General features: G+C 56.6%; 1 protein-coding gene across 8 annotated transcripts in view; it reads left to right on the top strand.

The window, feature by feature from the left end:
- Positions 1 to 14,295, top strand: part of LOC118641334 (myosin phosphatase Rho interacting protein) — a 156,324-nt gene that overhangs the window by 102,006 nt on the left and 40,023 nt on the right. For 3 of the 8 annotated variants that reach the window (XM_036278462.1, XM_036278464.1, XM_036278465.1), the window contains exons 7-12: positions 233 to 392; positions 4,486 to 4,627; positions 5,366 to 5,479; positions 7,213 to 7,269; positions 8,395 to 8,463; positions 10,697 to 10,786. In XM_036278462.1, coding sequence (XP_036134355.1) covers positions 233 to 392; positions 4,486 to 4,627; positions 5,366 to 5,479; positions 7,213 to 7,269; positions 8,395 to 8,463; positions 10,697 to 10,786 — 632 coding nt within the window. Of the gene's footprint in view, positions 1 to 232; positions 747 to 4,485; positions 4,628 to 5,365; positions 5,480 to 7,212; positions 7,270 to 8,394; positions 8,464 to 10,696; positions 10,787 to 14,295 lie in introns of all 8 variants that reach the window. The other 5 variants (XM_036278460.1, XM_036278463.1, XM_036278458.1 and 2 more) reach the window with 3 other exon arrangements.

Here is a 14,295-nt window from a genome sequence, read left to right as displayed (position 1 = left end):
CCTCCCTGGCCGTCTGGCCACGAGGCAGGCAGGCGAGGGGAGCAGTGGCTGAGGCGCAATGGAAGGGAGATGTACTCCCATCCCCTCTGCTGCCGAAGCACATTGCCTTTGGAGATGAGAGTAGAAAGGAGGCCCCTCTTTGGATCTGTGTGGGCTTTTAAGCGTCCTCAGAAAGCACAGATGGCAGTACGCTGAGTGCTGAGTGTGTCTCCTCCCTCCCCATCTCTTCTAGAGGAGAGCACCATGAGCAGCGACCGCATGGACTGTGGGCGCAAAGTCCGGGTGGAAAGTGGCTACTTCTCCCTGGAGAAGACCAAGCAGGACTTGAAGGCCGAGGAGCAGCAGCTGCCCCAGCCAGTCTCCCCTTCCAGCCCCAGCACCCCTAGCAACAGGTATAGTGACCCCGGACTGCCCTCCCAGGAGCTTGGTCATCCCCTTCCTTCCTCAGGTCCTCAACCCTACTGTCGAATGGTCTACAGCAGCTACCTCAGCTCTCTGGACGTGGCCAGCCAGCCTCCTGTTCATACGGACTCCAGCAGCACTGGGGGGCGGGGAGCAGAGAGACTGGGGTGCACCTTTGCCTTTAAAGCCAGCAGGCAGTATGCCACCCTGGCCGACGTCCCTAAGGCCATCAGGATCAGCCACCGAGAAGCCTTCCAGGTGGAGAGAAGGCGGTTGGAGCATAGGACTCGGGCCCGGAGCCCTGGCAGGGAAGAGGTGGCCCGTCTGTTTGGCAACGAACGGAGGTAAGGAGGGAATCCAGGGCTGAATGCGTGTACACACAGGCAGAGACTCCTCCCCACCTTGCACAGTCTCACACACTCCTATATTGTCACACACTCCTGTGCACTCTTCTCACACACTTGTCCTACACATTTCCCCACCCCCACCCCCCGGCCTTCCTGGGGGAGCACACTTGTCCTCCTTTCTGTCCAGAGCATGTGGGGAGCCTTTTTCTCCTGACCCTGCACTGGTTCCAGATTCGGCTCCTGGTGGTCAGAATGTAGGCTCTCTGGGTGACCAGCTGCTCCCCATGAGTGCTCCCTAGCCCTGGGACCTTAAGGGCTTCTGGTCAGGTCCTCAGCTGCCTGGGCCTTGTATGGCTGGATCTTTTTCTTCCTGGCCCAGTTCTGTTCTCAGAGGAGACAGACAGTGGAGGCAGGAACACCTCCGAGATGGAGGTGGTGGTAGAAACATTTTGCCACTACCAGTTCCAGGTGCGGGTGAAGGGCAGAGAAGGTGGCATGCCCAGGGAGGGGGGGTAGTAGAAAGTTTTTCCCTTGAGCACTTGCTTCTACAGGGCAGCCTGTGAAGCTGCTGGGTACCTGGCAGCATCGCTCTGTCCAGGTGTGGCTGACATGTGAAATAGGGGACAGGGACAGAGCCACAGCTTCCTGAGAGAAGGTGGGGTCTGGCCATGTGCCCAAGATGGGGGCTTGCAGTGGAGGTGTGGGACTTGCCTGGAGTCTGAGGGGAGCAGGGCTCCCCTTTAGGGGCTGGCCTGGAGTGATGTGCCCTCCTTTTGTGCTCCCTTCTCTTTTTAGTACCTACCCACTCTCCCCCACATTCCATGTAGGAATAACCTGTGAAGCTGTGGATTAGCCTCCAGGATAAGGGAAAGACACCCAGAGTTGTGTTGGTCTTAAAAGATGAAAACAGAATATTCCTAATTCCAAGAGACAGGGAGAGGGAGACGGACCTGCTGCATGGGAGGCATTCCACCAAGCAGCTGGCTGTCTTCTCCTTTCATTAGTAACCCTGAGGTGCCTGTGTTGGCACCCCCGTGTACAGGTGCAGAGACGGGTCAGAAGCAGGGCGACTCCTCACAGGCACAGCCCGGAGCAGGGGAGCTGGGACACGTCTGTCGGGTCCTTACTGGGAGGGCCCTGCTCCCGTGACATGACTGGGAGCAGTCATGACTGTGAGCAGTTAGGGAATAGAGAAGTACAGGGACTTGCCAGGGATTCCGGAGGCCAGCCACCAGGGTAGGAGAGGCTTCGCTGGCCGGTGGGCAGACTGCGTGCTCTGAAGGCTCGCGAGTGGGCAGCCATGCCCTGGTTCAGTGGCAGACCAGAGAATTAACATTCAGCACACTTGCTTGGCTTTGAACTCATTCTTGTCTGGTGGCCTGGGGTTAGCAGTATCCCTGAGCTTCGCTGTCTTGCACGCTCTCTGCCACCATGGGCTTTCACCTTGTGCTGGCACCCGTGGCACCCAGCCAGCTCTGCACTCTGGAATGCCACCTTCTTACTGACCCTGATGGCAGCTGGCTGGCTGCTCTCGCTTCCCAAGGCCTGTGGTCCCGAGGAGCTGGCCTGTGCTTGACTGGGTTTCTGTCTCCTGGTTGAGGAGAGCAGAACCCCACGCTGGCAGGTTGTCAGCCATAGCTACTCCGAGTGGCAGCTGGCCCAGGCCTGCCCAGGGGCCAGGCTGCGGGATGCCGAGTTAGTTTCCTGGAAGTGATGGCCCTGAAGCAGTTCTGTGTGGGCTGATCAGCTCCGCTCTTCAGACTTGCTCCCAAGCCTTTGCAGCGTTCCTTGTGTGGTGAGGTGCTGTCCAGTGAGCGTGGGGAGGCCGTGGCCCTGCGGCCTGCTGGTGGCTGTGTGACACCAAGGCCAGCTCAGTGTGGTCCTGCGTGCCCCTGGGCAGGGAGCCCGGAGAGGGCGATGGGCAGAGGTATAGCACCTCTGCGCTGTGCTGTCCACCCGCTCAGGGAGGCGTTTGTGGTCACTCATGTAGTACTTCAAGGGAACCAAGTTAAAAACTTCCCATTTTGCAAAGTGAACATGACTGACTTCTCCAGAGCCCCATCCATGTGGAGAGGCTGCGGGGACCTCCTCTTTCCTCATCTGCCTCCTCTGTGCAGCCCTGGGGCCCTGCGGCATGCAGAGCCCACATGACCTGGCTGGGCGCTGCTCCTCACTGCCTTCCTGGCCTCCAGCCCCTGGCTGCACTGGAGGGTTCTCCTCAGCAAGTGGTAGCCTGCATCTTGTTCGAACCTCACTGGGCTGGTCGGGCATGGGGCTGCATCACCTGCCTGACCAGACTGAACACTTGCAAGAGCTTCCTGTGGTCCCGGAAACTCCTGCCTCTGCCTCAGCTTCCTGTGCGCAGACGCATGCCCTCTGCTGCTGCCCTCTCCTGCTGCCCTCCCTCAGCCACCCTGCACTGCTGGTCTGGTAGGCTGTTCCTGGAGAAGACTCGCAGAAGCTTGGTGCCTGGGGAGGAGCAGGGAGCAGGGGCCCCAGAGCTCAGCCTTGGTGTTAGGCCTTCCTTGATAAGAACCCTGAGATAGCCATTTATCATGGCAGCCCTTACCGAGGGAAAACTGGCCAGGGGGGTCAGGGGGTGGGGCTCAGGTTTTGAGGCTGCTTCCTCTTCTTCCTTCCCGAGCAGATTTGAGTCTTCTGGGCTCAGAGGCCCTTTACTCCCTCCCCTCGACTCTCCACCACTTGTCCAGAATGCAAAACCCTCCCTAAGAGGCAGCTTCAGGGCAGTTGCCTGGGTGTGGGAAGACAGGCCAGTCCTGTGACCTCTGGAAGTTCGAGGCCCTGGCCCCCAGTGTGCCCCACCTGGCTCCCTGCCCACGCCCTGTGGGGACTCATTAGTCTCCCCTCCTCAGGGATCACCTCTGGTTTTGTTTCTTTAATCCTTTGAATGATTTTGATTTACCATTATTTGATTTTAAAAAGCAGTCCTTTTCTGTGTATTTATTTTCCAGCCTTGTTTTCTTCCAGGTCTTGCCCCTCTCCACCTCTCCTGCTGTGTCGCTGTGACGTTCCTCGCCCCTCCCGCTGCTTCGCTCCCATCTCAGCTCCGTCTCCGCCGCAGATGGCCTGACGATGCCGCGGCCCTTTCACATGAAATCAACTTGCTTGTTTTGTTTAATTTGGTTTTGATTCTTTTTACTGTTGGCAGAAACAATGTTAATTCATGGGCCTTTTGCTAAATTTTGGACACCTTGTGTCCTGCATTGTGACCTTCTAGGAATTTGATGAGAATGGGGCTGTCCCCCTCCAAGCTGGTGGTTGCCTTCTGATCATGTCTGTGGCTCAGCAGAGGATGCCTGCTGATGAGCTGTGTGATTGCTGAGTGTGTCAACTCAGCAGGCCATGCAGGGACCTCTGGTGTTGGGGGGCAGGCAGAGGACACCAGAGGCCCTTGCCATGAGCTGCTGCCTGCCCGCACATCTCCACTCTCCTCAGGCAGTGAGTGGGAGCTCAGGGAGGGGTCAGAGGTGGACTGCCGAGTGCACTGTGCACAGCTCCACCCTCCGCAGGCAGTGAGTGGGAGGGGTCAGAGGTGGACTGCCGAGTGCACTGTGTGCGTTGCCTGCACACTCTATGGAAGGGAAGCCCCGGGAAGGTGGGGGTGGGCCAGCGTGAGGGTGTTGACGGAAGGAGCCCATCTGCAACTTGAGTCCAAACCCACCTGGTCTTTGTGGTGACCTGTCTCCCCCCAGCAGCCTCCTGTCCTCTCTTGCAGGAGGTCTCAGGTAATTGAGAAATTTGAAGCCTTGGACATTGAGAAGGCAGAGCACATGGAGACCAACTTGTCAGCCGGGCCCTCACCGTCAGGCGACACTCGCCAGGGCCGTAGTGAGAAGAGGGCATTCCCCAGGAAGCGGGTGAGCACAGGCTCGAGCAGTGCTTCTGGGGCTGGGCGGGCAGAGCAGCACATGGCTCCTGGGCACCCGGACACTCCTGGGCTGCCCACTCCTTTCGCAGTTGCTCGCTTGGGTGTCTCACTCCTTCTCCAGTCAGTGAACTTCTTAGAGGGAGCCTGTCTTCTTCGTCTTCCTGTCTGAACTGATCATCTCTGCCATAGGCTCTTCTGGCTCTTCAGGTCCTGTGGCCAGAGCCTCTCTTCCTCCAGGGTGGCCTGGCCGTGAGGCTGTACACCTTCTCTCTCAGGTGGCTGCGTGGCCTCCGTTCCCTGCCCACAAGGGTGGGCTCTGCTCAGTGCTGAGAGCCTCCGCTGCCAGTAGCTTGGCCGCGTCTCATCTTCCTCTTCCTCCCTAGATTTTCTCTGGGCTCCTGAGTGGCCTGCTGCTCTGCTTGCAGCCACGTAACTCCGGGCTCTTCCTTTGGTGACCCCAAAAAGCAGGGGGTGGGCGGGACCAGGAAATTGGCAGTGACTGGTGTGTCTGAAAGACATGGCTGCTCCCCCTGCCTGGAGCGGAGCAGAAGGTGGCGCTCGATGGGCAGTCTGGGACCAGGCTCCTTTCCTCTGCCCCGGCAGACACAGCATTCGCTTGGAAACAGGTCCCTGCAGTCCTGACCCTCCCACAGCTCTGGCTGCCGGCCTCCCTGCTTCCTGCCCGAGTTGACAATTAACACTGACTGGCGGCTGCTCTCTGCCACAGGACCTCCCCAGTGAAGCCCCCACAGCTCCTCTCCCGGACGCCTCCGCCTCCCCCCTGTCTCCACACCGAAGAGCCAAGTCACTGGACAGGAGGTCCATGGAGTCCTCCCTGACGGTGAGCCCAGGCGCCCAAGCACCAAGGCCTGGAGACGCTGCTCCTGCTGCTTCTGTCCCTTGAAGTCACTGTCTGCTTCTGTCCGTGCGTCTGTACTGGCGTGCCCTCTGCTGGGCCTGCATCCGTGTGTGGGAGCAGCCGCGCTGTTCCTTTCCATTTTCCGGGCTCTGGGCGTCCTGAGCTCTGCAGTCCCAGTCGAGGAGGCCCCCTGGCCAAGGCAGCGGAATCCTGACTCCAGGGATCGAGGACAAAGTAGAGAGCCCTTGTTCTTCTTATTTGGGGTGTTTGTTTCTGTGACATTTTGGAGGCAGGGAGTCCCCTTTTGCTGGGAGCACGTGTCCTGTCCGTGGGTTTTCACCACAGAGGAGAAGAGGCCCTTGTCCAGGTGGTTTGGGCTGCAGCAGGGGGGTACATAGGGAGTGCTCAGAGGAGTCCATGTGGCACCCCTGCTCCCACCGGCAGTGACAGGCCAGAGGCCCCGGGAATGACAGACAGCTGCTTTTGTCCTCAGCCTCCTGAGGAACCCAGGGCTATTGCCACCCCCCACCATCCCCCAGCGGGGCGTGGAGCCACCAGCCAGGTGCGCGGAACTGACACGAGGACAGGTCTTACCTGGGGGAAGTTCGGTTTTTTCTTGAGTTCTGGATTTTGCTCAGGGGTTTGGAGCAGAGGCTCCCAGAACAGGTGGCATTGGTCCTTGTCCTGCCGCTACACATCTGTTCTGACGCCCTCCCCGTCCTTGGAACACAAGAAGGTGTCACAGCCTGTTTTTTGCTCAGGGCAGCTGTAGAAAAGTAGAGAGCACGTAGGGTGAGAGGAAGGACAATCCATGCCCATTTGAGGCTCGAGACGAAAATCGCAAGCAGGGCCCAGGTGGGCTGCAGTGATCCTAGTGAATGTGAACAGCTCAGTACAGGAGGGACCGCAGGAGTCGCACCTTGTTCCAGCAGTCCTGCTGCATTGTCTGCGGCCTGGCTCTGCTCCTTGTGGGGAGATGGAGACAGCTTCATCCTGGTGCCGATGAGGGGCCCGAGGGTCCTGGCTCTGCTCCTTGTGGGGAGATGGAGACAGCTTCATCCTGGTGCCGATGAGTGGCCTGAGAGTCCTGGCTCTGCTCCTTGTGGGGAGATGGAGACAGCTTCATCCTGGTGCCGATGAGTGGCCTGAGAGTCCTGGCTCTGCTCCTTGTGGGGAGATGGAGACAGCTTCATCCTGGTGCCGATGAGTGGCCTGAGAGTCTTGGCAGGGCTTCTGCTGCATCTTTCTTACAACCAGACATGGTCTCTGCTCCTTGGTCTTCTGCTCTTTCTGAGTTTTTTGTGGCTTTTGCAAGAATTTCTGCATTCTCCTTTTAGCTGTCACCGCAGACCTTCCCTTCACACAATACGCTCTGTGGCCCTCCACCTGGCCATTCTTTGCCTCCCAGGCAGACGGAGCAAGGGCCTGTCTCAGAGCACCAGGCAGCTCTGCTGCTCACAGGGCGAGGAGACTGGGGTCTCCCCTTCCCAATAGCCTGCCCATCCTGGCTGCCTCCTTCAGAGGTGTGTGTGCTGTGGAGGGGCCACAGGCAGCACCCACTGGGGCAAAGGGGGCCATGCAGGCTTGTCTGGTGGGTGGAAAGACCCCTTTTCCTGGTGCCCACCTCCTCTGGACAGAGATGCCTGCTCTGTCATCACCTTTGCCCATGACTGGGATACACTGTTTTCCTCTGGACTGTTTTTTTCTTTCCTCAGCCTGACCTGCTGAATTTCAAGAAAGGCTGGCTGACCAAGCAGGATGAGGACGGCCAGGTGAGTGTGCAGGGCTGCTGTGGCTCGGGGGCTGGGAGCACTGCTCTGCCCGCCTCTGGCACACCCCTGGTGTCATGGACAAGGGCAAGCACTGGGGGAAGGTGCTTCTGGAGAGGTGTCAGGCAGGCCTGCCTGCTGCCAGAGTGAGTAGTTGCCCTCCCTACCTAGCAGCGGTCTTGGCCACAGGCTGTGGGGACATCCTCCAACACAATCTCCCAACTGGCTGATCTTTCCTAAAAGTTCTCCGAGAGACCAGGCTTCCCAGGGACAGAGAACGCCTCTGGTTGTAGGCTTGGCTTGTGTTTGTGTGCAAGGCAGCCAAGTAGACAGCAGCTGGGGCAGCAAGACTGTAAGAGATACCAGCTCAGCCGCATCCTGAGAGAGCCTTGTGGTACATTCTTAACATTAGACTCGAGCAGGAAGAACCGTTCACAGCTGGGCCTGCCAGCCCCACCTTGACCCTGGCTGGCTGGGCGGCCAGACCTCCAAGGAGGCATGAGGCCAGGGCCTACCCAGAGGCCATTAAGCCTCTCTGCCCACGTTCTCCCACCTGCTTCCTGGGTGGCTGTGCTGAAACCTCCTCTCTCTCTCTCTGTATTAACCCTCCTGGCCTGGCAACTCAAGTCTCCCTCTTTGCTACTCACAGTGAAGACTTGGGAATCTGGCTGGTTGGTTTGCAGCTGCTGGCACACTCCTCTGACTAACCAGCCAGTGGCTGTGGCTCGCAGGTGGCCTCCTTAGGGTAAAGATGCTATTTCCACAGCCTCCTTTCCTTCTAAGGGCTCAGCTCCGACTGCTGCCTCTTGAGTTGAGATTGAGGACTGCGAAGTACTGTTCATTAGCCTCACCACTGCGGTTACGGAGAGCTCGCAGCTGTGGCCCACCCCAGTGCTCCCTCCTGTCCTGTCACTGGGGAGCCAAGGCTTCACAAGTGCCCTGAGATCATGTGTGCATGGCTGCCTGCGGCCTGAGCAGGGTCCTCTGTGTGTCCTCCACTTGTGGGGGGCTGTCTGCCCTCTGCTTTCCATGTACTCTGGGAGGTGCCCCAGTACTCTGGCACAGACCACCTTGCAGCAGGAAGTGTGCTGTGTAGTAGCTGAGTTTATCTTTTCCCTTCTGTTTTAGTGGAAGAAACACTGGTTTGTCCTTGCTGATCAAAGCCTGAGATACTACAGGGATTCGGTGGCCGAGGAGGTGAGTACCTGTCTAGGCTTTGCTGCCTCTGGGGAGACAGCAGAAGGAGCTCAGGCAGGATCTGGGAGCCCAAGGTCCCCAAACACCACTGCTTCTCCTGGATTGAAGCCCCTCTGTTCGCTGATGGGCGTCTGCATTGCTGTCTTGGGTCTCCCAGTCCAAGTCTAGGGGGGCTGAGCACAGTGCAACCAGCTTTTGATGTTCTTGAGACTGGTCCTTCCTGAACGTCAGGGTCTTCTGAGGCGCTCCCCAGCCACCTGGGTGCAGTGGGTTTGAGCACCTTGGTCTGTTCTTTGAAAAACACTGGAAGATGTCTTATTTTAAAACTCAGGGTGACCAGTTCTATCTTTTCTATAGAGATTTTGAGCCTTTTGAAGACCCAGACTAAAACCTTGTCCCTCCTCTTCTGGATGAGGATGGATGTGGCTGATGACTTGGTTGACTAGTTGACAGTCCTGATTCCACACTGGAAGCACCAACCAGAAGGAGCTTTTTTTCTCACCTACAAAAAATAATGTTTTTGAGCAATTTAGCAAGCGTGTTTCTAACCTTGCCCCTGTAGCTCCACTCCAGGAGTCCTTTAGGTGGGTCTCCACAGGTAGAAGAGATCTGTGTCCGAGGTCAGCCACTCTGTACCTTTGTGATAGCAAGACATTGAGAAGAACCTAAATACCTGTCATTGAGGAGCTGGTTATATACACTTACATACCCTTAACCTAAAAACCAAGTTCTCAGTGGAGTGAAGTGGAAAGATGTTGGTGATACAAGGCAGGCGTAGACCAATGTGGTTTGCTGGCCTCTGGCGTGCCTGGCATTGGGGGGACAGAGCCCGTGGAAGTGTTTGGCCAGCCACCTGTGGGTCCGCTGCTTGCATGGACCAGCAGTTCTGAGCCTGGGCTACAGTCCCCTGGAGATGCTGTAGTGGGCCGGGATCCTCGAAACTGTTGGCTTTGTCAGTGTGTTCACGTCTGCACTGCGGGCACAAGCAGTGGTGGGTGAGGCTGCGGGTGCCTGGGCCAGTCGCAGGCTGCAGCCGCAGACAGCCAGCAGGCCTGTTCTTCACGCCCACACACTCTTGGTGTTAAAGAGAGTTACTACTCTTACTAAGTCTCAATCCTTGGAGACCCATCTTTTAATATGCTGTAATTCGAAATGGGAAGTAAGCATACGTCACTTCTGCTCCACACCAAAGGATGAGGGCTCTTGAGGCATGTGTGCCCTCTCTGCACTGCCTGTTGAGCTCACAACTTTCCTTGTGGAACCCCCTCTGCTTGAAGGACCAGCGAACAGACAAACTGCTCATTCATCTTGGGTGTTTAGCAGACATATTTTTAAAAATGAGCCAATTGAGCCTATTCCTTCAAGGGAAACAACTGACAGGATGTGCTAATGCTACAAGATGAGCTTTCAAGCACACATTGGAACTGGGGGAAACGTGTGCTCAGCGTCATGAACTGGCAGCTCTCCTTTCCGTGCAGACTGCCCTGCCCAAGGCAGTGGGCACAGCGAAGGCAGTGTCAGAGCCGGTGCACGTAACCTGCTGCCTTCAGGGACCGGCACACAGTGCTGCACAGGCAGCGTAGTACAGGGTTTCCGCAGAGGTCAGGCTCCGCTGAGGGAGGGTCCTCGACGTGTTCTCAGATTCCACTTTGCACTTAACTCTTTAAAATGACCTCTTAAAAAATAACCACAATTATCTGAAGACTTAAAATGCATCTCTCTTTGTCAACTCCATTTTCATGCAAGGCCAGGCTGTCTTCATATACTTAGGCCAAAACAATATAGCCATCAGACTGAATTGAGAAACAGATATGAGAAGCCTGCCATTAGATTTGTAAACATTTGAATCAATGCCATTCTTTATCACTGGTTTTTTAAATAATATTTTTGTCAAAAAATGTAATATGCTTATTTGTATTCTTAAGTGAATAGATATGTTTTAATTTTTTTCAGTTGAATTTCTAATGTAGTATATACCAGTAGATAAAGGCACATAACTCTTCGGGGTCCTCAGTGAAGACTGTCCGGCAGTTCCACCATCAGCACATTGGAGAACCGTCAGATGGGACATCTTTGGTGGGATGCACATGGGGAAATGGAGCCACTGGTGCTTCCGTGTAGCATGAGCTGCAAGGAAAAAGGCCGACACACAAAATTATTCGTGAAAACTTGTTTGTCTAGTATTGACTCTCGTTTCTAAATCTCTTATACGACATCTCATTTCTCTCTGCAGGCAGCTGACTTGGATGGGGAGATCAACTTGTCTTCATGTTACGACGTCACGGAGTATCCGGTCCAGAGAAACTACGGCTTTCAGATACACGTGAGCCCAAGGGTGGGCGTGGGGACAGGCTGGCTTCCCGGGCTCCGTCAGCAGGTGTTCTTCCCCCCCCCCCCCCCCCGGCGGGCACCTTGTCCTGTTTCTGCCTCAGTCCTGTGACCTGACCCCACCCCTAGTTTGTGATCTCTGTGAAAAATTAGACATTAGCATCTTTTAAGATTGTTTAGGAGTTTTTTGTTACTGAAGGTTTTTCTTTTTTTTATCCTGGAGTTTGGGACTTTTGGAATGATGTGTAAGATATGGGGAATAAGAATGAAAGTGTTAATTATTTAAATCTCACAGTACTACTTTTATATTTACTTAAACTTCAGTTTGTTCTTCCAGTCATAAATTTCAAAATTTGTTTACTTTTCCCCCCCACAACCTTGTAAGGGACTCACGAGCAAGTCATTGCCCTTGCCCTCAGAAAAATAACCTGGGCGGATAAATAAGGCAGCTCTCGGGGTTCATTCATTCAAGCTGATGGCTAGAGGGTCACCTGACCAGCCAGGCTCAAGATGAGGACACAGCCTCTGCCTGCCAGGCCTGCTCCCTGCTGACACCGGCTATGAGTTAGGGCTCAGCAGCTCACCAGAATGGCTCAGAGAGCACAGGGAACAGGGAAGCACTGTGCTCACAGCTGTGGCTTTATTCTAGCAGAAGGACACAGATTAGAACCAGCCAGATGAAGACATACCTGGAGTGTTGACTAGGAGGGCCCTGAACGCATGCTCTGTGTCCTCAGGCACATGTGCCCCACCCAGGCAGCTCCCCAGCCAGTGTCCTGGGCTCTCACTCAGTGTCACAGCCCACGGCTGATGGAGCCGGGTATGGTTGGACACAGTCTCCAGGCTGCCCCTTAGAGGTTGGCTGATTCCACAGGGCCCGTGGCCCATCCCTCTCACTCGCGGCTGGTCCTTAGCGTGTAGCCAGCTCCCGCCCTGAACAACAAGGGTTCACAGGTGACCTCTCAGGAGCTGGGACCAAGTCCAGACCTGTTTGTGAGAAGCGAATTCTTTCCTCACAAGGGACTTGTGAGGACCTGACAGGTGGAGGACACCTGACAAAGCTGCCATTGCAGGGGCTGCCCTGGGACTCCGTCCCTCACAGGAGCTAGAGCTCAGATGGGGTCTCACCTTCAGATTGTGGGTGCAAAGACGCAGTTGTATCGTTGGACTCAGAGTAGGTCAGGCGCATTGAGACTGACTCACATTAACCAAACTTAAAGGACACTGAGGTTCAGACTCAAAGGCCAGTGTGTTCATTAGAAGGAGAAATCCAGTTACCAGCCCAGCGGGCTGCTGATCATGGCATTCCTCCTGAGGGAGCCAAGTCATGAGGCCAGGGCACGAGTTGGTGGATCTTAGGGTTCACCGCCCCACTAGGATGCTCTTCTGCCCCTGGTCCCCGCAGGAGAAGCTGGCATGCCCAGCGAGCTAGGTCTGAGCCTCTGTTTGGGGCCAGCACTGGAGACAGTGGTGGTCTCTGGCTTCTAGGCCCCACGCTGAGGCCCTCCTCCTCAGAGAGGAGGTTCCTCCAGCCAGGGCACCCTGAGTCAGAGATGGCCTGTCACAGCTCCCATCACTGAGCAGGTTGCAGCTTAATTGTTCTTGGGCCTGAGCCGTGCTGTCTGCTCTCACCTGCTGTCTGGTCGTCCTCACATTATCTGAGGGGGAGCTTAGCCCAAGTTCTGATGCTTCTCCATGAGCCCCACGGCCTGAGGGCGTCTGGGTCACAAGAGGTTGCTCTCGATGTGGGAGTGTGGGTCCTGGGGTGGAGGAATGAGTGTGCAGTGTCCCTAGCCCGGCCCCCAGACCTAGGGGCACCTCCAAGGGAGGGCAGGGGCAGCACTGTGGGAGCCCCAAGCGCCAGGCCAGAAGCCAACTTCGTCCTGATGTGCTGGAGCACCCTGGAACATGCTGGAGGACGCAAGGTGGCTGGGACACGCCTCCCAGCTGTGCAGGCAGAGGAGGCTGAGCAGGTGCAGTGCTGGTGGGCAGAGAAGAAGGGCTGAGAGGCACTGCGGCGGGAGCGCACGGCCGTGCTTGGGCAGGTGCAGGAGGAACGGGTGTGAGGTCATGTGCCCCAGAGCATGGCAGGCCTGGTGCAGAAGGTGGGCAGCAGAGGTGACTGCACGGAAGGAGCAGAGCCTCTGGAATCCTGGCTGTGACGGGCGCTCTGAGACTTTAGACAGGCAGCCACGTGTGTGGACCCGCCATTGAGGTCATGGGAGAGAAAGTGGAAATTGCTGAGATCAGATTGCAGAAACACCCATACCTGGACTGGGGGCAGACAGAAGCCCTCAGGATGAGTGTGAGCAGGTCTCAGGGACACAGGGAGGGCTGGGCCTAAGGCACAGCACGTCGGATGGCTCGGAGGCCATGTCCCCACCCTTGGAGTAGAGCAAGGGAGAACCGAAGGAGAGCTGGACCGAGGGCTGTGGGCTGTCCGACTGGGACATGCTGGTGGGACTGAGGTGGAAGAGGAGGTCAAGGCCAAGCTGTGTTTTGCGTACTCCAGGCCGGCATGTGGTCTCTTGTGATTTAGTTCCGTCCACGCCATTTCCTGACCCAGATCCCTCCCTGGTCATTTCATCTTCCCGTCCGCTGTTTGCTCACGTGACTTCTGGGTTTGTTTCTGAGGAGCCTGAGCAGCTCTGAGAACAGGACTGGCACCTCACTTCTGTGAGACAGGAGCCTTTAGGTGCAGAAGCAGGAAAGGGGCTCCATGGAGACCGCCACCTGTGTTTCCCATCCCCGCCCTTCTCAGGAGATGCTGGGCAGGGCTGCTGGGGATGTAGGGACCGGGCCCCAGATGACACTGCTCCCCCCTCGCTGGCATTGCTGCCTCCTCTTTGCTCCTCCTTCTGGCTTCCCTCCCTCCTGTCTGCACAGCCCCCACTACAGATGTGATTCTCTGTCTTGACTGAAGTCCCACCAGCTCATCCATGTCGGGATCTGAGGGTTGTCCTAGAAGTGCTCCCTTCCCTATTCTCTGTCACCTCCCCCGCCACCGTAATTCTGATTTCCTAGACAGCTGCCAGAGCTGCCAGCAGGCCTGCCTGCCTGCCTGCCCCTCCCTGTCTCCCTCTGTGCCTGGTGAGCGTGGCCACATGGTGCTAAGTTTGGGCTCTGGCTTGGTCTGGGACATGCACCTCTTTCCATCCATACAGCCCCCCTCGCCCCACAAGGCCCAGCTCAGCCTTTCTTTCCCACGGCTCCCCACATGCTCACACTCTCTTCCCCTCCAGTCTGTGAGTTTCCTAAAGAGCAGGGTGAGTCACCTCAGTGCCAGGGCTTGTAGGTACTTGGGAAATGCCTGCTAAGTCTGACAGAGGGAGAGAAATAACCTGTGATAGCCATTACCATGAACGCAGACCAGTGTCCGCAGCTTTGCTAGTGCCTTTGCTCTCCAGGTGCTATTTATCAGGATGTGCACAGTGCCCCTGAGACAGCCCCCTGGCCACAGTCCTCCCTGCAGGCCTTCCTTGGAGGGTGGGGAGGTGGGTGATG

Source organism: Molossus molossus, unplaced genomic scaffold (assembly GCF_014108415.1).
Source record: "Molossus molossus isolate mMolMol1 unplaced genomic scaffold, mMolMol1.p scaffold_m16_p_28, whole genome shotgun sequence".
NCBI classification, from domain to species: domain Eukaryota; kingdom Metazoa; phylum Chordata; class Mammalia; order Chiroptera; family Molossidae; genus Molossus; species Molossus molossus.
This window is presented reverse-complemented; position numbering and strand designations above follow the sequence as displayed.